The following is a 22,077-nucleotide window of genomic DNA, read 5'->3' on the forward strand; positions in this document are numbered from 1 at the left end:
ATGTAATTGTTGTTGTTGTTTTCTTCGCGATGCCGTAATCTACATCTAAGTTTAGTTGATTTGCAAACATCTTCGCATCTTTCATGATTGACCTTAAAGACTTTGTTTCTTTGTGCTTCTGGAAAGTCGTGACCAGTCGGACGTGTTATTATTATTATTATTATTATTATTATTATTATTATTATTATTATTATTATTATTATTATTATTATTATTATTATGATGATGATGATGAAGAAAATATCATTAGACTTTATTTACCTGTCTGAACACCTCGTGCAGAAGCCGCACATTTGATCTCGTAGAATATAACACTCTCCTGATGACTTCACTTGCCTCATGCAAGTATTCCCTGTTACGCTCTGGACTTAAGTGGACAGCTTCACTAACCAAAGGTGATCCTGGTTCACTGCTATCAGTAGATGTTATTGATACCACTGATTGATTGACATTTGGTGATTCTGGAACACTGCTAGTCCTTTTAAACCTTACAGTAAATGCAACAAACCATCTCAGGACAGATTCCCTAGCACTAATCATCCTCGCATCTGATTCAACGTCTTTGATGTCACATTTTCCGTATGGTACTTGAGCAACTAAAAAAGAGATCAAGGAGAATTAATTTGCAGATAATAACAATACATCTTACAAGCTCAGAATTTGTCTTGAGGCCCAGAGCACAGGATCCCCAACAACATACAGCTGCAGTATTGCACAGGGCATTCTTAAAATGGCCAGGCACCAGGCAAATAGACTTTCTATACAAGTTATTTTGCCAGCACTTTTCCCTGGTGTTTTCATTTTTTCTGCTTACTACATTATAAAAAAAACTGTACCTCGCTGACCTTCAGAGCAAGCTGTTGAAGAAAGCCCTGATTGCAACATTATTTTTCCACTCTTTGTGTCAATTTCAAAATTGAGCAACCTGAGTGTATGATATGAAAAAATTATGCTGACCTCAGATAGTATTATCTAACAAGGCTAAAGCTAAGCTCTTAGTATTAATTCATTATTCAAAGTGCACTTTGTGCTCTTTGCTGATACAAAAAACACTTGAACATTGCTGCCTTTATAGGTACACTAAGTCACTATTACCGGACTATTCCTAACTTAAAGAGAAGATTCAGACCCAACAAAGTAGGAAATGTGATCCTGTAAACAAAGTAATAACCTTGATTATTATTCCACTATTACACCATTTTACCATATTTGGTCAAGAGAACATGCAAAATATGAGACGGTAATACACTGTAGTGTCCCCGTTTTAGAAAAGAGCAAATACAGATGGAATGGGAGTTTTTAAATGAAAGAAATTGTTGTCAACATGAGACAGCGCCTGAAAATTTAGCTTGTCAAGGCTTGCCACTCGTCATTTCATTTATGCAACCAAATAAAGCACATTTGGCTGGCTTTTTGTGGTGTTAAAATCATTCACAAGCACCCTGAAGGACACAATACATTTTTTTTAAAACAGTCTTACCAAATAAAATTCAATGATTTAACATAAATATAATAGTTGTGGTCATTTTGCTCATTGCTTGTATTCTTTTTCCAGGGCTTGGAAAAATACTACACAAGTTGCAAAATATCCGCGTGTATTATATGTTAAACCATCAAATAAGATTGTATTTAATTTATAGAGACAATGTTATCAACTCCAAATTTACATAATTTTTATTGACTCAGATTTGACTCAGACTTGACTCAGACTTGACTCAGACTTGACTCAGACTTGACTCATCTCAGATCAACTGATGACAGCCAGCCTCTACAATTACCTGACACACTGCAAAATTTTCCATGAAAAAGCCAAAAAAATGAATTTGCTACTCCAGGAAAGTCCAGAAGTTTGCACTTACCAGGAGAGGAATCATACAAAGCTCTTGACGGATTGAAGTCTGGAAATATGTGAGGCAGATAAAACCTTTTGAAGTTTTCAAACAAGAAGTAAAATGCATGCTCTCTGCTTTTCTTATCCCTCCACTCAATGAGAACTAGCTGTTATTGAGACAGAAAACAAAATGATTATTTTAAAATACAATAGAGGTATAGTAATACTGCTGTTTTCCAGGGCTCTGTGGTTGTATTGTTTTTTTTTAGCAGAGAATAGCATGGGTAGTCCAGAAATGAATAGTAAGGTAGCAGTAATCCTTTCCTCCATCACTAAAATGGGAAACAATAGTACAATAGGGAGCTTGAGATTCTAGGATTAGGATGCGAATGAGTAGTTAGAAAATTTATAACCCGTATGATTAATCTTACTCTTTGTTAGCAGTTTATGTTACTCAGTCATTCTCAATGCTGGTAACTGAGCCCTTTTGCTGATCGAAAAACTGCTACATGTAACTACTATTGTTGACTTGTTTTGACACAACAATTTTGCAAAACCTCGTACTAAAATGACGATGATATCACGCACCCAAAGGATGCTGGTTTAATTGCATGTGCACCCTCACTGTTGTTCTGTGAGAAAATTTCATACTCGAAGACGTTCTCATCCTAGAATCTAAAGCCCTCTTGACTAATAATTTTATAATGTTGTGGGCAGGTGGTAGAGGTTATCCTCCTTTGCCAAGGAAACAACATTGCAGTTCACAAAAACACTTAATGCCAAAGACTTAGCCACAGCCATTCCTTGATCAACCCATTTCAATCACTGCTACCACTATTGCAGAATGTTTGGTACAGGAAGTGTATAAACTCCCCATCTCCCTCAGCTACCACAAGTCTGAATTTATTTCAAAACTTGCTTTTAACTTCCACCATTTGAAAGACAGTGATAATCACCAAACAAACCTGAGTGCTCATACAATCCAAGACTTTGTCCAAGAAAAACTTTGTTAACGCATCTGGTGGAGGCATCCTGTCCGTGGTACTTGATGGGAAGATCGGACCAACATCATCTTGAATGCACCATTCTGAAAAGTTTACCACAAAAAAATGAGGTACTACTGTAGCTAGTAACCTTTGAACCTGGCAGCTTGAGATTTATTCAAGTACACTGTATACAGAGTTTAGTGATATTCCCAAGAGCCAAACAACTACACTGTACAGTACATGTAATCCTTAATGATTTCAGTGGCTGAAAAAGAGCTTATTGATGCTGCCCTATTTGAGACTGTTTACTGATACCAAAAGACCAAAAACTGTAAATATCATGAAGTTTAAACCTTCTGTAAGTAACTCTCAAGGCAACTACAAACCAACCCACTTGCTCTGAGAAAAGCAACCTTGATAGAAAGACACAAGAAAATTGAAGTCATTCCTTGATAAATAATGACCTTCACTCTCCTTTTCAGCTGAAGGTAAATGGACGCTGCTGGTAGATGACTGCCGTTCATAACATCCCGTTTCACAAATTGACTGGAAAATTTCCTCTGCACCCTCTTTTGACAACTTGCTGCTGCCCGTCCACTCTACACTCTCAATGGGATTAGGAAAGCCTGGAATGAGGCTTGCATAAATAACTTGGCAAAGCTCATCTGAGTTCCCCTGAAGTGCTTGAAACCATAGCATGAACAAACGGGCACCCTCTCGACGCAACTGTTGATGAACATTGTTAAAGTAAAAAATTAAATATGGAAATTTAATTAATGTCATTATTATGAGAACAAAATACTTGGCACAAGATGTCCCTTGAACAAATATTAAGACGAAAGGAAGAAGTGATCGATCCTTGCACTTAACTGGGCAATTTGACCAATTAATTTTATTATTTCTTTGCATCCATGTGATGAGACGACCATATTGGTATAAAAAACAATAGAAAATGGCCCCACAACTTTTACATAATACCTTACTATCACTTATTTTCGCGCAACTTTCATTTCACAGATTTGGAATAGGAATATTTTGCGGGACTTAAATTTCGTAAATTTTGATGAATAACCGTTTTTCAAGGTGATAAAATTTTGCGAATCAAGTATCTGGTGCTCATTTATTAAACATCCATTTGTGCAAGTAGGGCTGTAAATTCCAGTGAAATTGATTGCGGAGATTGACGCTTCTGAAAAGAATGAAGCCATCATGAAGAGGCTCAAGCAGCTGGTCACAGAGACCTATAGGGAGCCAGATGCTGATGGCAAATTTGAAGAATGTAAATTATGAGGAAGTGTTACAGAACCTAACTCAGCAAGAAAAGGCAGATAAACAAATATAAGCACTTGCGTTGCACTGAAATTTGAACCCTCCGACTCAAATGTAAATGAAGGTTTTTATATTACTAGGTCACTAAATTTCACGCCTTTTATTTTCGCAGCACCTTTTGTTTGCAAGCCATTAATTTCGCGAAAATTGAGAAAATTAAGTCTCATGAAAATAAGTGATGATAAGGTAATACATAGAGTCAAATTTCCAAAAGACCTTTCAGTGCATTGTTCTGTACACAAACATGGCCGGGATTCCCGAACACATGACCGCTGAGATGCTGGTGAAATGCTCTACCAATTAGGCTATGAATTAAGCCACTAAGATGGGAGCTGGTCAATTTTTTGGGATCATGTGAATCAAGTGAAAAGACTTCAATAACGAATAAATAATGTATATATTTGAAGTGCAGTTAAGTGCAGAGATCAATTCTACCAGTCTTGGTTGTAAAAGTAAGATCCTTGGCATAAGACGTCACTCGAACACACGTTTACTAAAGAAACGCAAGCAAGAACAACTCTGACAGCTGTTAGAAAGGTGCATAAAAATACAACTTCACGTCATTCTATAGAATCACTTCACAATAAATTATTATTCCTTTAGCAAGAAAACTTTCTCATTGAGCAGTGTGGTGTTTTGGAGAGAAAATTTATCAACAGATGCTCACAACCATCACATAACCTCAAATGTGGTCAGCAAAGAAATACACCAAATTGCAAAATGCACAGGCAGGGTATATGTAGAGCCATGTTTTTATCCATTAAAACTACTGTTTTCTAATATTCTCATTCTTAGTGACATTGCCATTGCTTACAGTGTAAGCTTCCTAATCAATTGCAAAATATTATTATCAGAGGAATGGAGCCAAGCCTGACTTGCTATATCACTTGTAAAATGAATGCATGAGCATCTTGAGATCTGCATGGAAGGACTGTGCCAAAGCAAAGCTATTGCAAACCCCATCCAGACACCCAGTTAACCCATTGACTCCTGTGAGTGTGACGTGACAGATTTAACTCTAAGTCGATAGGTTAATAAAGTATTTGAAAGGACTTTGTGATAAAGTGAGTTAATTTGCATTCTGTGTCTAAATCATAGAGTAGTAATTTTTTATCATTTAAATACAGAATATGAATCAGGAGTCTGGTCTAAATGTACCAACGAGCTAAATGTTGTGTTTATATTGGCAGTCACCCTGGATGCTCCTGTCATGGGTAAATTACATTCTTTCTCAATTGCACCAGAGTTAATTCATGTGGAATCTTGCATCAATGATAATGCACAAGTAATCTATCAGTATGATGGATGACTTCTTTCATGTGAGATGAACCCAATCCTTGATCGACAGACTCGGTTGCACTTTGCACAAATTAATGTGCAGGCCAGTTGTTGCCACACGAGCGGATTCTGCTTTCGTTTTGGTCCTGCGATCTTTGAGACTGGTAGTTGTTTACTCCTTGTGTTAATTACTGCTTTAGCAAGAATACAACATTGACAGCTCACCTTGAGTGCATTCCCATGATGCACAAGCTTTCTCATTATGCGACCTGCGAAAAAACAAAGAGAGGGGTGACCAGCAATAGGTAAAACATTAAATCCTGAGGACAAAACACCGTCATCTCCGTATTGGCTGTGATTACAATAAACTGCGTGCATTCTCAGAATACATGATTTAAATACTCTGATTTACTTACTGGTATTTTATTTGAATATTCAGAATAGTTAACAACTATTAACCGAAGTGGAGGTGGCTAGCGGTGGATATTTACCTCACCGCTTCGCAGCTCATTAAATATCCAACGCTAGCCACGTAGGTGAATAGTTATTTTAGTACATATACTAAAACAGTGAGATAATATACAGCACAGAAAATTAATTTGGATGTTTTCTTCACTTGTCATGGATGCAAATCGGGACGCCATTTTTTCCCGAGTTGCTCGGAGGTAAATAGCACAGGATATTCGGAGTTTGACGAGCCAATCAGCACCCGCGTTCAACGCTATCCATTGTTTTAGTATATACTAAAATAGAATAATAATTATTCTAAGAAATTATCATTTTGCGCCGTAATTAATCAGGCTACAACGAAGAGCAAAAAGCTGAGGGCTAGGCCATACATTATTATTTTTATAGATCCATCAATAATAATTTGCAAGCATCGTATTTGACTCGTGTTGTAATGTCAATTACCGGAACATGTAAATAACATTTACTGATTGCACTTTTGTCCCCTTTTTGGAATACAACTAGGAAACTTGGAAAAGCCATAAAAACAATAATATAAATCAATAATTAATTAAGTTAGGATAATCACTGTTTGGAGTCTCGGTCCATTTGTAACAATCCCTCTGCTAAAAATGTAGGCTACTCCATGATAATGTAGGTGTCTCTATTTCTTGACAGAAGCTTGTGTCAGTCAAGCTGAACGTAATTAGACACCAACCAAGAAGCTTGGCTCCAGTTAGGTTTGATTGATTAATATAATTTCATTGTCTCTGTCAGGGCTTGAAAGTAACCAAAATATCACGTAGCAGTTTTGCACGAGATACCCAAAATTTAGTCACAATTTCTCACATTTTAGTCGCAAAATTGCCACGCTGCATTGTGTTGTCAACGGTTTAGCAAAACGAAACATGACCCCACAATACTTGTGCGTAAAGAAACCGTTGAAAATGGTGAATGATATCGACGGAATGGAGTTGCGCATGTAACATCACAGCTAACTTATGCTACAATAGCCCTTTTTACAGTAACTTTTTCTCATTTTTTTCATTATTTTTGTGGGTGCGAGGCAATTTCGGGTTAAAACTACAAAATAGACTGATATTGCCACACATACATGCTAGATTACATTGTAATGCAAATGAGAAAAACTATCCGTGAAAAGGGCTATTACGCTGCCTTCAGATTTAAAGAAAATTCATGCCGAGAAAGAATAATTTTGTTGCTATTTAGCAAAAGTAGCAGTGAAGTGGCAACTGCTAATCCTTTTGTTTTGAAAGAGTGAAGGTGAAAGCAGGTCGAAAATTTGTGACTTCTCCAGATATTTTAGTCGCAAATGTCACTGTAATAGTTGCAATTTCAAGCTCTGTCTGTTAGTGACTGCCATGCTTGGTGCTCTTTGGTGCATTTATAAATGACAAATGCAATTTAACAAGATTACAACCAGGAGCAGCATGCAGAGCTGTCAACAAAAGTAGAAGGCTTACAATAATTATTTAAAGTAGCTGGCCACAGAAGTGAGCAGCCATGCTGTTTCATCAGATTAAGCGCAAGACTGGGAACTATTTAGTTCAAATTGTTCCAGGTGTTCCACACCATTTGCATGCACACACAATCGAACGCAAGTAGATTTGTCGTGATTTCTCTCATCTAATCCCCATAAAATGTGCCTCTGAAACCGTGGAAAAGAATGTTTTAAAAGTTTCTTTGATGATAAATTAAAGTATTAAAGTGTAACATTATTCATCTTGACTGGAGGAAAAATGAGACGAAAGCACGTGCACATGTAGCTGGCTGAAGAAGGCTAAATGCTAGCTGGCTCTAATCAACAGCCCTTGGAGCAGTCATCCAATTCCTCTGTTATCAGCAGTGTTATATAGCTAGGTTGTGGTTCACTTTTTTCTTGGTTTAAAAATTTTCAAGATATTATCACATATGGGGAAAAATTACTGAATGGTGATTGACTGAGACAGAATATACCTTTTTCCTTAATCACAAGGGAACTTTTGGTGATCAAGAGAGCATGATTGCTTGAGCCTGATTGGTTAACAGTTGCTTAGCCAGAGCAAGTGAGGTTACAACAAGAGAATCTTTCTTCCAAATTCTGAATGATTAAAATAGTTTTTGTCCACACATAAAATACACTTTAAACACTATTTCTCTTGACAGTAACAATTATTAAATTGAATTTTACCTGAATGAAAGCATGTTTTATATGGTTTTAAGATTTAAGTGTTCATTGAACTGACTGGTCAGTTTCATTGTATAGTGATTGTCAGTTGTCATGGCACTGAATGCCCTATATGTAATAAACATGTAACATAATCACAAAGTGCTCTCTGCATTTAAGGATTAATTCCACTTGTCTTTTCAAAGTTTTTCAAATTGTCCTCATCACTTCATGACTTGAGCAATTTTGTGAAAACTTTAAAAATACCCAAGAAATTAATCCTTACAGCTATTGCCCTTGAGGCCCATGCGATTATATATACTAATAATTGTCAAAGAGTTTCTTCACTTTGGTGTCATGGCAACCATGTTGGAGGAGAAACAAAGATCTGGTTACCATGATGTTGGAAGAGAAATTACTTCTTGAGAAAACTGACTTCTTTAGAACACCCACTAATGGCTCCTAAGCCAACTCAAGTGATCACTCTCCATGCACACAATGTATTATTACCTACCAATACTGTTGAACTGCCATCTTCTGTGAATGAGGTCAGGAAGAAACAGCAATATTTTCTGCAAAATGTAAAACAAAAACAATATGGATTTTGCATTCATGGAACAGTATTGTTTATGTTAATTACACTGAAAAAAACGCACATAAAAACAAACCTACAATAATATTTTTAAATTGTGTAATTAAAAAAGGAAAAAAAATCCTTAGCATACATTAACTTGCACTCAACATTCAATAATTTAACACTGTGGAAATTTATGAGGAAATTATATTTGATTTATTGTCACCTCTAAAATAAAGAGAACTGAATCGAGGTCTTCCCTTTGGGATCTGTGGCCTGACAGAGAAAAACAAACGCAAATCGATCAATAGTGCAAGGTACTTTTTGCAAATATTGGCACTGTACTGATAAGCATGATAAAGTATGGATCGAAACTGCTGGTTGAATTTCCTCCATTTCTCTAGTAAACACTGTTAACAAATCCAACGGCAAAATAAAGCTCGCTTAACTCATAGACAGCTGCAATTTCCGGAACAAATTATTCACACATGTACAAGGTGTTAACATTTCAAGAGCACTGACCTCTAGTCTTGAGATTTGTCTCTACAACGGAGAACACATCGTGAAATACGTAGAATATTTCGGAGTAATGGCTTTTGAAAAATATCTTGGAGTCTGAGGCATCGACGATATCTGAAGGGCAACATGCAGAAGTTAATGATGTGCTAGTTTCACGCCGCTAGATTTCGGTCGTGTAATCTAAATTTCAAGAATTTGTAAACTGCAAGATTGCTCCCACCCAGTAAAGTCCGAAGAGCCCGCAACCTAGCTTGGCTATCCTTTTTGGGTTCTAAGAATTTTTGTGTGGTTTTCTTGATGTCCGCATGGGCTCTCCTGTTATGGAACATATTTGTGTCCCACACATCGAGATGAAATTGGACAAAGTATTGCCTGTGTCCTCTGGTAATCCACTCATGACGAGGCAGCCATGTTCCACCTCTCCACTACCAAGTGATGTTTTTTGCGCATGTACAAAGAGGACTGGGGTATACTCTCAAACCCAGGCTCTTTCTCTTCTCCTCCCTTGTCATCGAGGTTGGCAGCATAGGCGGTTTTCTCAATGACGTCATCAAATCAAAATCAAAATTGAATTTTTAATTACAGGAGGTTGAAGATGACCTAAAAATTAATCTTTTTCAAGTATCTAGTTTCTTGACGTCTTTCGTTTCGAAAATACTGCGGCATTTTGAATTTCCGAATATGCATGAGGTCTTTCCCTGTGACACCATGATACAAAGCCATTTGGTTGAAAAAAAAAATTCATAGGGGTGAATCTCAGCAGTTTAAGCGTTTCAAGTACATTAGGAGATATGTTCATACACATTTTATCTCGTGAGCGAAAAGTATAAGCGTTTTCATCTCAATGTGAACTCCAGACATGTTCATGTTATCGTTGATTTCTGGCCCCCATATTGGTGCACACAACATGGCAGCGCCATACAAAACTCTGTAAAGTTGCGTGAAATGATTCGACAAATAACTCAGAAACGATGCATCGCACAGACCTGAGAATTGGAGAGGAGATCTTATCTCCTACAACATTCCAAGTTTTTGGCTTTTTTCGTTGAACGGTTTCGATTTTATTATTTTGTTGCGTGAGGGTGAAAACGAACTATTGCAAGAAAAACCTAATTCTGATTCCACCGCGCACCGTTGGCTCAGTTGGTTAAGCATCAGATTGCCATGCGGGAGGTCGTGAGTTCAACTCCAGCCGGACCATCACTCAAGTGCTGCCTTCGTAATGACATCTGCAAATGGTTAGACTTTCTTCTCGGATAAGGACTGTAAACCGGAGATCCCGTCTCACAAATATCTTCCATGTCATAAACTCTCTGTGGGACGTTAAAGAACCCACACAATAATCGAGAAGAGTAGGGGATAAAATTCCCGGTGTTGTGGCTGTCCTTTATGAGTGCATGGGTGGGTGGGTATAGCAGGTCCACATCAGCTGAATAGCTGCCAAAACTTCAACCTGCTAAAACAAATAAATAACAAACAAACTTCACTACAACGAGACGTCGATGAGAAATAGTTTATCAAGGATGTGTCAGTCAATCCACTGCTTAACGTGACATAAGCTACGCAACGCAGTAACATTATACTAAGTTAACTTAAACGAGCATTTAATAAAAATGAATTGTGCCACGCCAGTGACGAACAACCACTAAAAACAACCCTTCAGAAGTGGCCATAAATAACGTGGAAACGTGTTCCTCATCTAATAAAGCGGCAGCACACCCAAAGGAAAGGGCACTTAGCAATAAAAAAAAAATAGAAATTAGGATTCCAAAGAAAAAATTAAGGAAAACCATGAAGGAGCAGCGATCTACCGACGTAGAATGACAAAATATTTCCGCCAGACTCTTACTCTCAATAAAACCCAAACTAAAGCATTCAAGGCCCTCTAAACAACGCCGTAAGTATATCCAATTTCTGACTAACTCGCTCTTACGTCACTCGAACGTCAGAATTGGAAAAATTATCGCGGAACAGTAACTTAATTTACTCTCTACTTTCTTTTGTGCTTTTTTGGCGATAAACGGTCTGCAGATTTTGGCTTCGCCTTGTAAGAGTTCGTGTATAAAGGGGTTCTCATTGAAACATCTGCGGTTTTGCGTCAATGTGGGCTCGGGTTTAAACATCACGTAACAAAAGTCCGGTTCGTATTCAGGCAGCCACGGAGTTGGCCTTAATCTGGTAGGCTTCTCAATTTGTAAGTGGTTTTCTGGGCCATATCGTCAACAGAAGCCCCTAGTCTGGCATCATTAAGCCAGAATGTGGGTAAAGGCAACCCTTTGGAAGAAAGCAGAAGTGAGAGATGGTCTCATGCAGAGTGGGACGCGTAACATTCAATAACATGCTCTGTTGTAAACAAGGCGTTTCACGAGTGAAGTTGTCTCTCTGGACGAATTCCAGGACCTACCGATACAATTTGGCCAAGTTTTGAAAGCTAAAATCTTCAATCGATGTGGTATTTTGCTGGTAGGACTGGGTGGCCCGACACTTATGAGAAAAACTATGAAATGAGAATCGGGAGTCATCCCTTGTCATGGAATGGTAGAATTACCCAGAATTCTTTTTGGTCATGAGCGAGGCAACTTAAGAAGCACGACACTGGCCCTCATCGCTGTAATCATCGTGTCAAAGAAACGGTATAATGGCAATAAGAGAATAACGAGATTTATATTTGCAGATTACCTGTCCTCAGTGTTACAACTAAAGTCAAGCTCTACATTTCTATGCAATAAGCGCATTCAAAATCTTCTTATGCGTGATCTTCGCGGAAATTACATTGTGTCCCTCAATAAACCTAAAACAACCAGTTATGGTCTTAATTTTTTTTCTTACGTATCAGCTAAGTTGCGGAATGCGCTACCTGATTTTGTCCGTACCACTGAGTCTACTGGTTTTAAACTAGAGAATCCAAGACCGCATTTTATACGGCGGCTTTTCCTTTTAATTAATATATCTTTAACTATTATGTATTTAGTTATGTATCTGTATATGCTATGTATTTTAGTTGTAAATGTAATGTCTCGAAGACATTGGCTCTTGTAGTTATTCTGAAATTCGAGATGAAATAAAGTTTATGCATGTATGTATGTTACCTTCAGCAGGGCGCATGCGTGCATTTTGTAATCTGCAACTGCTGTGCTTACCATATGTCAGATAAAACTACTTTTCCCTTTAATATATATGCCATCGAAATCTTACGCTATATTGTAATGACAAGGGCGGTCTGAGAAGCTGTGAGTAGGCGTGGGATTTGTCACATATGGTTTAGGGGCCGACATATCTCTCCCTCAATGCCGTACCGGGAGGCAAGGTCGGTAGCAGAAAGCAGCGAAGGGCCAACTGCGTCCAAAAGCGATCGCACGGGCCGAAATCCCGGGATGACTCGTTTGGTACGACGCTCCAGCGCCGGATGTCTGGAGGTACTGCGTTTTTTCCTCTTGTTCAAACCTTCCTTCAGCGCATGCGTAAATGTTTCTGGCTCTCCGATACCTAGCCTACCCAAAAAATTAACATGCTGGTCTTTTCCAGCAATTGACATTTCTGTTCTCGATTCTACAGGCATAAACGTAACGTAAGAACCGTGCGTGTCTGGTCTTCTCGAGACAGAGTGAGAGATGGTTTCATGCAGAGTGGGACGCCTAACATGCTCTGTTGTAAACATGGCGGTTCACGAGTGAAGTTGTTTCTCTGGCTTTTCTGTGGACGAATTCCAGGACCTACCGATACAATTTGGCCAAGTTTTGAAAGCTAAAATCTTCAATCGATGTGGTATTTTGCTGGTAGGACTGGGTGGCCCGACACTTATGAGAAAAACTATGAAATGAGAATCGGGAGTCATCCCTTGTCATGGAATGGTAGAATTACCCAGAATTTTTTTTGGTCATGAGCGAGGCAACTTAAGAAGCACGACACTGGCCCTCATCGCTGTAATCATCGTGTCAAAGAAACGGTATAATGGCAATAAGAGAATAACGAGATTTATATTTGCAGATTACCTGTCCTCAGTGTTACAACTAAAGTCAAGCTCTACATTTCTATGCAATAAGCGTATTCAAAATCTTCTTATGCGTGATCTTCGCGGAAATTACATTGTGTCCCTCAATAGACCTAAGACAACCAGTTATGGTCTTAATTTTTTTTCTTACGTATCAGCTAAGTTGCGGAATGCGCTACCTGATTTTGTCCGTACCACTGAGTCTACTGGTTTTAAACTAGAGAATCCAAGACCGCATTTTATACGGCGGCTTTTCCTTTTAATTAATATATCTTTAACTATTATGTATTTAGTTATGTATCTGTATATGCTATGTATTTTAGTTGTAAATGTAATGTCTCGAAGACATTGGCTCTTGTAGTTATTCTGAAATTCGAGATGAAATAAAGCTTATGCATGTATGTATTTTACCTTTTGCAGGGCGCGTGCGAACACTTTGTAATCTGCGACTCCAGTGTTTACCAAAGCGTGCGTTTCTTTGGGATGATCCGAAAAAGGATCACAGATCAAAGATCATTTGGATCACGGTGCATCTAAGGAAGCGATAAATCCACTCTGAGAAAGGATTTTTCTTTCGTTTGATGCACCATGATCCAGGTGATCTTGGATCAGTGAGCCTCTTTCGGATCATCCCAAACCAAAGTGTCGAGAATAATATCCCACGTGAAAGCTCGATAGATAGATAGATGGCCTTTATTTTAGATGGCCTTTATTTTAAAACGATGAGTATTAAAGCTACATGAGCTTGTGGGGTCGTTTACAATAAGTAATCACTAATTAACTAAGAATATATACAAAAAGAACATTGAACTTAAAATTAGCGGTATTGACAGATATGAGCTTTTAGGCGTCTTGTCTTGTCTCATTGGACAAGAAAGTTATTTAAATCTCCCGCCGTCAATGCGCGCGCATAATACGCTTTGCGCACGAGGTCAGAGACCAATGCATCGTAGCTGAATGAATTGAAATTCTTTCGATAACTAGTCGTTAAATATTGAGAATGCCTGCCCGAAAACGTCAGCCAACGAAAAGAAAAGTAGAAGAAACAGAGAACGATGCCGTTGATAAGAAGAAAGAGAAGCTAAGTATGTGTAGAATTCTATGTATAAATGCATAATGTACGCTTTTAATATTTAAGGCTACCTATCATTCGTTTTCGTTTCTGCTTACTCATTTTGCTCTGCTGAGCAAACATGTGTCTTTCTCATAACTGCTTTGTCCACGAAAATGATGGTGTTAGATTTATTTATTATCTTTCACCACTACTACTATTCTGCATGCATGCATAGTTAAATAATTCTGCGTACGTTATAAATATTCTATCGATAAATATTATTATTATTCATTCAAATATTTCCCCGTTTCTGATTGGTTAAAACCACACGCATAATTCACCATAACCAGCTGCTGTTCACCAAATTTGGAAAGAAACTTGTCATATTGAATCAATGACGTCAAAAGTGCATCCCCCTGCAGATTATTGAACTGATGACGTCAAAATGACATCAAAAGTGCAGCCCGCTGCAAATTATTGAACCGTTGACCGAAAAAAGCTGGGGACAAGATTGTGTTATTTTTGTTGAGCAGAAAAATGGCAGCGAGTACTTAGGTTTGGAAGTTTTAGGGAAGAAAATATTTTGAATGAATAATCAAGCAATTATTGAATTCAGCTTTCGTAGAATATGAAGAATTTTTCAATTCCTACTCAGGCTCATTCAATAATTATTGCTAATTATTATATATATCTCAGATATTACGCTCGCTGTGATTGGCTAAATTAGTGGGCAGTATTCTCCAGTATGGCCTGCTTAATTTGAAATTTTGATGGAACATTCTGAAGCAAGTTTTTCATGTCTTTTCTGGTGCATAAACATGTAAGACTGTTTGAATCTTGCGAGCAACTATTTTAAAAAGCCAACAAGTTTTATCGTTTTCCAGATCTTTATGGCGGTTTAACCTTCCGCTTGACTTCAACTAGCTTCCTTTCCCGTGCAGCTGATTAACACACAGATATAAATATCTTACTAAACTCATTTTCTCATTCCTTACTGTAAATTATGGACCCTTGTTTTTCCCCTTAGATTTATGGCGAGCGCGCTTTGCTCTGGGCCATAAGTCTAAAAAGAAAAAGGTGGGCGGTAATTTACAGTTCAGCCCTCGAACTCGGTTAGTAAGAGGTATTTATTAGCTTGAACTAATTTAGACCACTGATTAATAATGGAAATACTATACATGTAAGCATCATTTGATATAAAAAAATTGGTGAGAATTTGTTTTAAGTGTAAGTGGCTGGTATGTTTGCTGGTTGAGGTGAGGTCATGTGCCAGCCAGAGGTTCATTGGCTGTTGAAAGAATGACCTCGTTTGTTGGTAGTTGGCAATTGTCAACATTGGAAGAATGGCAGCGCTGCATTGTGTTGTCAGCGGTTTAGCAAAAAAATATGAGCTCTTCATACTTGTGTGTAAAGAAACCACTGAAAAAGGCGAATGATCAAAGGAATGGAGCTGTGCATCTAATATCACAGCTAAATTACTCTACAATTAAGCTATCTTCAGAGAAAATTCACAGCGAGAAACAAAGTAATTTTGTCATTTATTTATTTATTTTAGCAAACGTAGCAGCAAAGTGGCAATTGCTATCCCTTTTGTTGTGACAACAAGTCGCAAATTTGCAACTTCTCCAAATATTTTAGTCGCAAATGCGACTGTATTGGTCGCAATTTTCGAGCCCTGCTGAGGTATCCTGGAGCTTCCACTATTGGCAGCCAGCTCCAAGAAGGAGACTGCACCCATGGCTGACAAAACCTGACAACCCAGCCGTGAGCCCCCACGCGGCAGAAAAGATAGGCATCCGTCACACAGATGAACAGTAGAAATTAGAGGGGAAAGGGAGGGGAAAAACCACTAAATGCTTCCATTTCCTGCCACACAGATAAATGAGCTCTACAACCAAAAGCACGAGGAACCTGACGCATTTGCAACTAGATGCTTCTGTGAAGCATACACTGGTTTGCCTGTGGTACGTGCTACAGAAAATCAGAAGGCACTGAATTGTGTGGTATTGAAATACAGCATTCCAGTCTCTGAAGAATAACAAATAAAAGAGAAGCGAGAAACATTGGCTTCTGGGCTGACATGTTGATAATTTTCAAGTTCCCTCACAACTTCTTTTCACCACAAGGGTGCCCTCTGAGCATCGAAAGCTTTGTAATACTAAACTTCATTGAAGTCAATCCCTGTTTCGCGGGGTTAGTGTTAGGATGGGAGACCAAAACAATAAACCCCTCATAAAAAACAGAAACATCTGACCGAAAATACTATTAACGCTAAACAAATGCAAACTCAGCAAGGTACAGATTCTGTTAGCTTGCTTTATGCAAAACAAATATTGATGAAAAAGCAAATAACTATTGAAACACAGTTTTCAGAAAGAGCAGAAGGAAGTTTCCCAGACGGTCGATCGAGAATAAAATATTTACGACATGAAAACAACATTAATTTTGAACCGTGAATATTGAATATAAAAAGTTACGATCAGCGACAAACATTTTGGGAGATTTTTGCTACGTTCAATTAAATTGCAAAATCGAAAGTGACATGGCCGGAATTCAGCGGGCGCCGTGATTAAGTTACCGCGGCATGTTTACTCGCCAAACAGTGAAGCATCTGTGTCAAATGATGGCAAGATAGCGGGTTTTTGTAAGTTTCTTTTTCTGTCAAGTGTTATAAAGGTTGACAATTAAATGAGCGAAGTCAAAACAAAGATCACAATCGCCCAACTCTTGTTTATGCAAAGTCAAAATTTACTCTCCAAGACGCGTACGACGTTATTCATCACCAGGTAATTCCATCATTTTGGAAATAGCAGCTACTTTATTATTCATCTGCGTCACAAGTTTTCATTGATTTTGGGGCTCATTTTGTTGAAACTCAAGCACGCTTCCAACAGGCCTGTGAACCCTTCCTGCTTACAGAGCAATACTAAAAAACTTCTCCCATATCACATTTGAACCTTAAGCTCGAAAATTCAATACACAACATGATATTATAATTCACAAAGGCAGAAAATACCACAGAATCCTTTTCCAGCAAAATATTTATTGAAACAAACAACATATTTGCTCTTGGAGGCGAAAACCTCTTCCTATTTCATTGCGTGCGTGAAGACAAGAAACTGAATCGTGTCAAATTACCATGTACTTCAGGTAAATGCAGCTCACTTTGATTTCGTCTCGACGGGCGGTAGATTGTTGTCGAAGTCCAGTGCTCGTCGCTTTTGAGATTCCTGCCTATTTTATCCAACTGACTTTCTATTATTGAGCTCCATAAGGGTATATTTTGTTTAAGGATCCACTAAAACGCCATTCGCGTTACATGACTTTCGACGCCATTGCAGGCTAAGTTAATGATTCTACTGTGTCCACCAGAGAAATCTACGCATTTCCACTACTCTCTCGATCCTAAGAAAATACTCGCAGAAGGCTCTATCCACAAAGACACCACTTACCAGGGGAGTGACAGGCAAGACTTTTACCGACACGGAAAAAAAAAAAGAAAACAAACAAACTCAGTTAAATTACATTTAACCTCATTAATTAAATAACCTTTGTTTTTACGCAAAGGTGTTTTAAAGCCTTGAGCAAGTGGGATGTGTTCTGGAATCAACAATTCTAATAAACACAATAGGGTTAAGAAACTGAGCTAAAAGGAAGCAACTTGTTGGTTATTTAGAAACTACTGTGGGGCTGAACTCTGGATTGTCAAAGACAAAATCCAGTTGGTGGTCAAAATGGGATTTGTCACTAGAGAATCTGCATGCAAATCCAATACCTGAACCATGCGCTCTACTTACCGTATTTACCCGTGTATAAGTCGACCCCCCATTTTTGATGGCAAAAAAGGCAATTTCTTAATTTTTAAATGTTAAATTTTCGTGGGATACTAATCTTGTATTCTTCGATTTCTGGAACTGTGGATACACAAAAAAATCAGGGTCTCAAGCGCTTAATAGTTTTGTGGTTCAGCAGTTGTTGTATATATGCAGGCATTTTGTGCTTGAGTTTCGAAAAAGTTCTCAGAAAATCGAACATGTAAACCTCAAACTAACCTGTTTCGTTGTTCAAGGATAAAGGGCTTTAGAGAATAAGCACAACATCACAGAAGCAAGAGTCAATCTTTGAAAGTGACTTCAAAAACGATGCAAAATTATATTCATACCAAAGTTTATTCAAAAGCATTATAATAATTGTCTTTTAAATACAGGTGAGGCAGCTGTGTCTGAGGACAAAGAAACTGGTCGTGTTCTTACACTTGGCCAAGGGGATGTCGGTCAGCTGGGACTTGGTGAAGATATTTTGGAGAGAAAGAAACCAGCCTTAGTTAAAGGCCTTGATGGGATGAATATCGTTCAAGTGGAATGCGGAGGGATGCACACTGTGGCACTAACTGATGATGGAAAGGTACAGCTTGTATACAAATGTTAGCGTTGATGATACAGTATTCAATCTATTACAGGAAAGGTGTTGACGAGATAAAAAGATACTTTTAAAGGGTATAGTAATAATATTATTATTGCAAAATGTGTGTAGAAGTAGTATTTTATGACTGAGGAAGTGCTAATATTTAAAATATCAGCTTTTCAGTTTCCATACGGCGGGATCTCTTGTCATTCATGAGGGAAACAACTAAAACTTAAAAGTTGTGAGGATTACACTGTTTATCAATAAAGGGCAAAATTACTGAGCGCTGATTGGCTGAGACAGAGGGCATTTTTTCTTAATCGAGGGCATTTTTGGTAATCAAGAGAGGGCTTGATTACCCGTCAATGATTGGTTAATCCGTTGCATAGCAATGTATAAATTTTGCTTTTTATTGATAAACAAGTAATGGCACGAGTCCTCGTACTATTAAGGATTAATTGCACTTGTGTTTTGGAAATTTTGGAAAATTTCCAAAACACTCGTGCAATTAATCCTCATGTGATTACCTATACAAAATAGTAGGAGTGGTATGATAATATGCAAACTTCACGTGGCTGCCACATCCCACTCTTTAGATTGGTCTCTGATCACATTACACTTTTATTTCTAATGGTCATTTGTAGAGAATGGTATTACACTGTATGAGGGAATTAGTGATCTGTGATATTTTCTTTTAAATACGGTCCGCGCGTGCTTTCATTATAAAAGTATCGGGAAAATCCCAATATGAAGGCCGTATGCATTAGTGCGGGCAGGGCTGGAAAAAGCCCTACGGCAATGCTAGCAACACGCACTGCTCCATGCAATGCGATTTTAGAGGATTTCGTCGCTTTTAAACATCTCAGTTATTTACATCCAGAAAATCAATTTATGCAAGCAACATAAAGTGAACATTTTCCCGTGTGAGATCACATATTAGTTAATAGTTATTTTCTATGCAAATTTTTGTTAATACTTCTTTTGTCCAAACTGATCTTCAGCTTATTGACTGAGTTTAGGTCGGGCCGGACAGGAAAATAGTTGGCCCTCGGTCATGGCACACAGAACTCGCTGTTCTCGAACAAAATATTTTCTGTCTGGACCTCCCACTCAGTCAATAAGTGCATAGCCAGTATAGATTAGAATAAATTTTCTTTGACGAAAAAAAAGAAAAAAGGGTCTAGTAACTAATGTTTTCTTACAACATAGGTGTATACATGGGGCTGCAATGATGAAGGTGGCTTGGGTCGAGTAACGTCAAGCAGTGATGGTGATGAATTTAGTGCAGGCCTAGTGAAAGATATGGAAAATGTGAAAGTTGTTATGGTGTGTGCAGGGGACAGTCACACCATGGCTCTATCAGACAGTGGAATTGTGTATGGTTGGGGGACTTACAGGGTAAGACTCTCAATTATTTTAATAGTTTCAACAGCACACCTCTTTAGGGTGCACTACAGACCTAGGTTTAAATTGGTGTCATCCAAATTCAGGTCCCTGAGTACCCAAACTTTATTTGCGAAGCAAATGTCAAAATGGGAGGCGCGGTGGCCTCATGGTTAGTGTGCTCGATTCCGGATCGAGTGGTCCAGGTTCGAGTCCTGGCTGGGAACATTGTGTTGTGTTCTTGGGCAAGACACTTTACTCTCACGGTGCCTCTCCCCATTCAGGTGCATAAATGGGTACCTGCGACTTTAATGCTGGGGTAACCCTGCGATGGACTGGCATCCCATCCTGGGGGGAGTAGAAGTACATTGTATCCAAGTCACTTCATGCTACAGAAATTTAGATAAGCTGCGGCCCGATGGGCCACTTGGCTCGTAAGCAGACTTTAAACTTTTTTGTAATGTCAAAATCAAGGAAATTTTATTTACTGTCGGCTTATTTAATTTTGCAGGATGGGAGTGGACAAGTTGGGCTCCAAGCAGACGGAGCTAAACATGAACCCATCGTCATTCTCGCTCTACAAAACGACCCAGTTGTTAAAATAGCATCAGGAAATGACCACACTGCTGCATTGACCAAGAATGGCAACATCTTCACCTGGGGATGTGCAGAGCAAGGTCAGTTAGGGAGAATAATGGGTTGTTTTACCAGCCGAGGAGGTCGAAGAGGTCTGCAGTACATATTAAACCCTAAACAAGTCAGAGATAGGAGAAAGGGACTTAAATTTAAAGACATTTTCTGTGGCAGCTATTCCACCTTTGCTGTGGCTCAAGATGGGTCAGTGTTTGCTTGGGGATTAAATAACTATGGGCAACTAGGAACTGGGGATGTTGAGACACTGTATGCTCCAGTCAAAGTGGACTCACTGACGTCTTTGTGTGACAAATGTGTGCGGATTGCAAGTGGCCAACATCATACTATTGTTCTTGATGAAGCAGGGAAAGTGTATACAATGGGAAGAGCAGAGTATGGAAGGCTTGGTTTAGGTGAAGATGCAAAGGAGACATCCCTACCAGTTAAGGTAACTGCTCTTGAAAGTAATCCCATCCAAGATATCGCTTGTGGCGAAGCTGTCAGCTTTGCAGTGTCGTGCAATGGAGATCTTTACTCTTGGGGTTTTGGAAGCTGTCTGCAGCTGGGTACAGGAGAGGATGAAGACGAATTCTTACCAACTAAACTGGAAGGCAAGAACTTGCAGTCAGAGCTTCATAAGGTGTTAGGCATCTCTGCTGGGGGGCAACACACCGCAATTCTTGTGAGGGACAGGACAAAGAAAAGTGATGAAAGAAAATGATTAGGATCTAATGTAATGTGTTTTGGATTTTGGCACAGTTGTCCAGTAATACATGTAGTAGGGGACAGAACATGGACGAAGACAGTCAAATGAAAGTAAAAGTTAAGAATTTGAGTTTTTAATAATACTTTTTGTTTTTATCAAGAAAAGACGTAACAAGTCTGGTAATGAAATTATTACTGTAGTCGGACTCACAAACATATTGTCTTGTTGACATTCCATCTCAAGTTTGTTCAAAGAGCCGAGGAATGTTAATCCAATAATTATTGATGTTACATTTGATAATTTAATACTAAGAAAGATAATGCAATTTGCAATTTTAAATAAAATCTTGTGTCTAAAGTTCTAGACCCTTCTGTACAACACCTCCGTTGTAACTGACCCAAATCTGTACATGTACCTTACAGAGAACTAAATTTTTTACAACAGTAAAAAAAATATTTGACAACATTAGGGAATACAATGAATTTCATTTCTTTCTTTGCAATGCATACATTGGCTTATATTGGGCAGTTTAAAAAATGACATTGGCTATGGTGTCAAAAAATATTATTGGTTTCATTCACTATTTCCCCCATCCCATGATGCAATACACTTCGGGGGTTCTTTACATGAAAACAATACAAGTTATTTACTCTTGGTACTGGATCATGCTTCAGTGAACTCTCCCCAAAAAATGAACTGTATTATGGGATTTGTAAAAATAGCAAATAAAGGGAACTAACTAACTTTGCACTACTTTACACAATGCAGCACATTT

At 38.4% G+C, this 22,077-nt stretch overlaps 2 protein-coding genes across 2 annotated transcripts in view; one reads left to right on the plus strand and one right to left on the minus strand.

Annotated features, from left to right (window-relative positions):
• The window catches only part of LOC137985935 (ral GTPase-activating protein subunit alpha-2-like), a 46,701-nt gene extending 37,153 nt beyond the window's left edge, over nucleotides 1–9,548 (minus strand). The window contains 9 exon segments of the mRNA XM_068833378.1: nucleotides 262–596; nucleotides 1,860–1,998; nucleotides 2,797–2,918; nucleotides 3,282–3,543; nucleotides 5,650–5,693; nucleotides 8,553–8,610; nucleotides 8,839–8,888; nucleotides 9,135–9,245; nucleotides 9,352–9,548. Coding sequence (XP_068689479.1) covers nucleotides 262–596; nucleotides 1,860–1,998; nucleotides 2,797–2,918; nucleotides 3,282–3,543; nucleotides 5,650–5,693; nucleotides 8,553–8,610; nucleotides 8,839–8,888; nucleotides 9,135–9,245; nucleotides 9,352–9,460 — 1,230 coding nt within the window. The 5' untranslated portion in view covers nucleotides 9,461–9,548.
• A 4,493-nt stretch (nucleotides 9,549–14,041) lies between these two features.
• LOC137985942 (regulator of chromosome condensation-like) lies at nucleotides 14,042–22,062 on the plus strand. The gene is made up of 4 exons (XM_068833390.1): nucleotides 14,042–14,207; nucleotides 18,384–18,580; nucleotides 19,790–19,978; nucleotides 20,475–22,062. The coding sequence occupies exons 1-4, from the start codon at nucleotides 14,123–14,125 to the stop codon at nucleotides 21,315–21,317; spliced, it is 1,314 nt and encodes a 437-aa protein (XP_068689491.1). The 5' UTR covers nucleotides 14,042–14,122; the 3' UTR covers nucleotides 21,318–22,062.
• The last annotated feature ends 15 nt before the right edge of the window (nucleotides 22,063–22,077 follow it).

This window comes from Montipora foliosa, unplaced genomic scaffold, assembly GCF_036669935.1.
Source record: "Montipora foliosa isolate CH-2021 unplaced genomic scaffold, ASM3666993v2 scaffold_117, whole genome shotgun sequence".
NCBI classification, from domain to species: Eukaryota; Metazoa; Cnidaria; class Anthozoa; order Scleractinia; family Acroporidae; genus Montipora; species Montipora foliosa.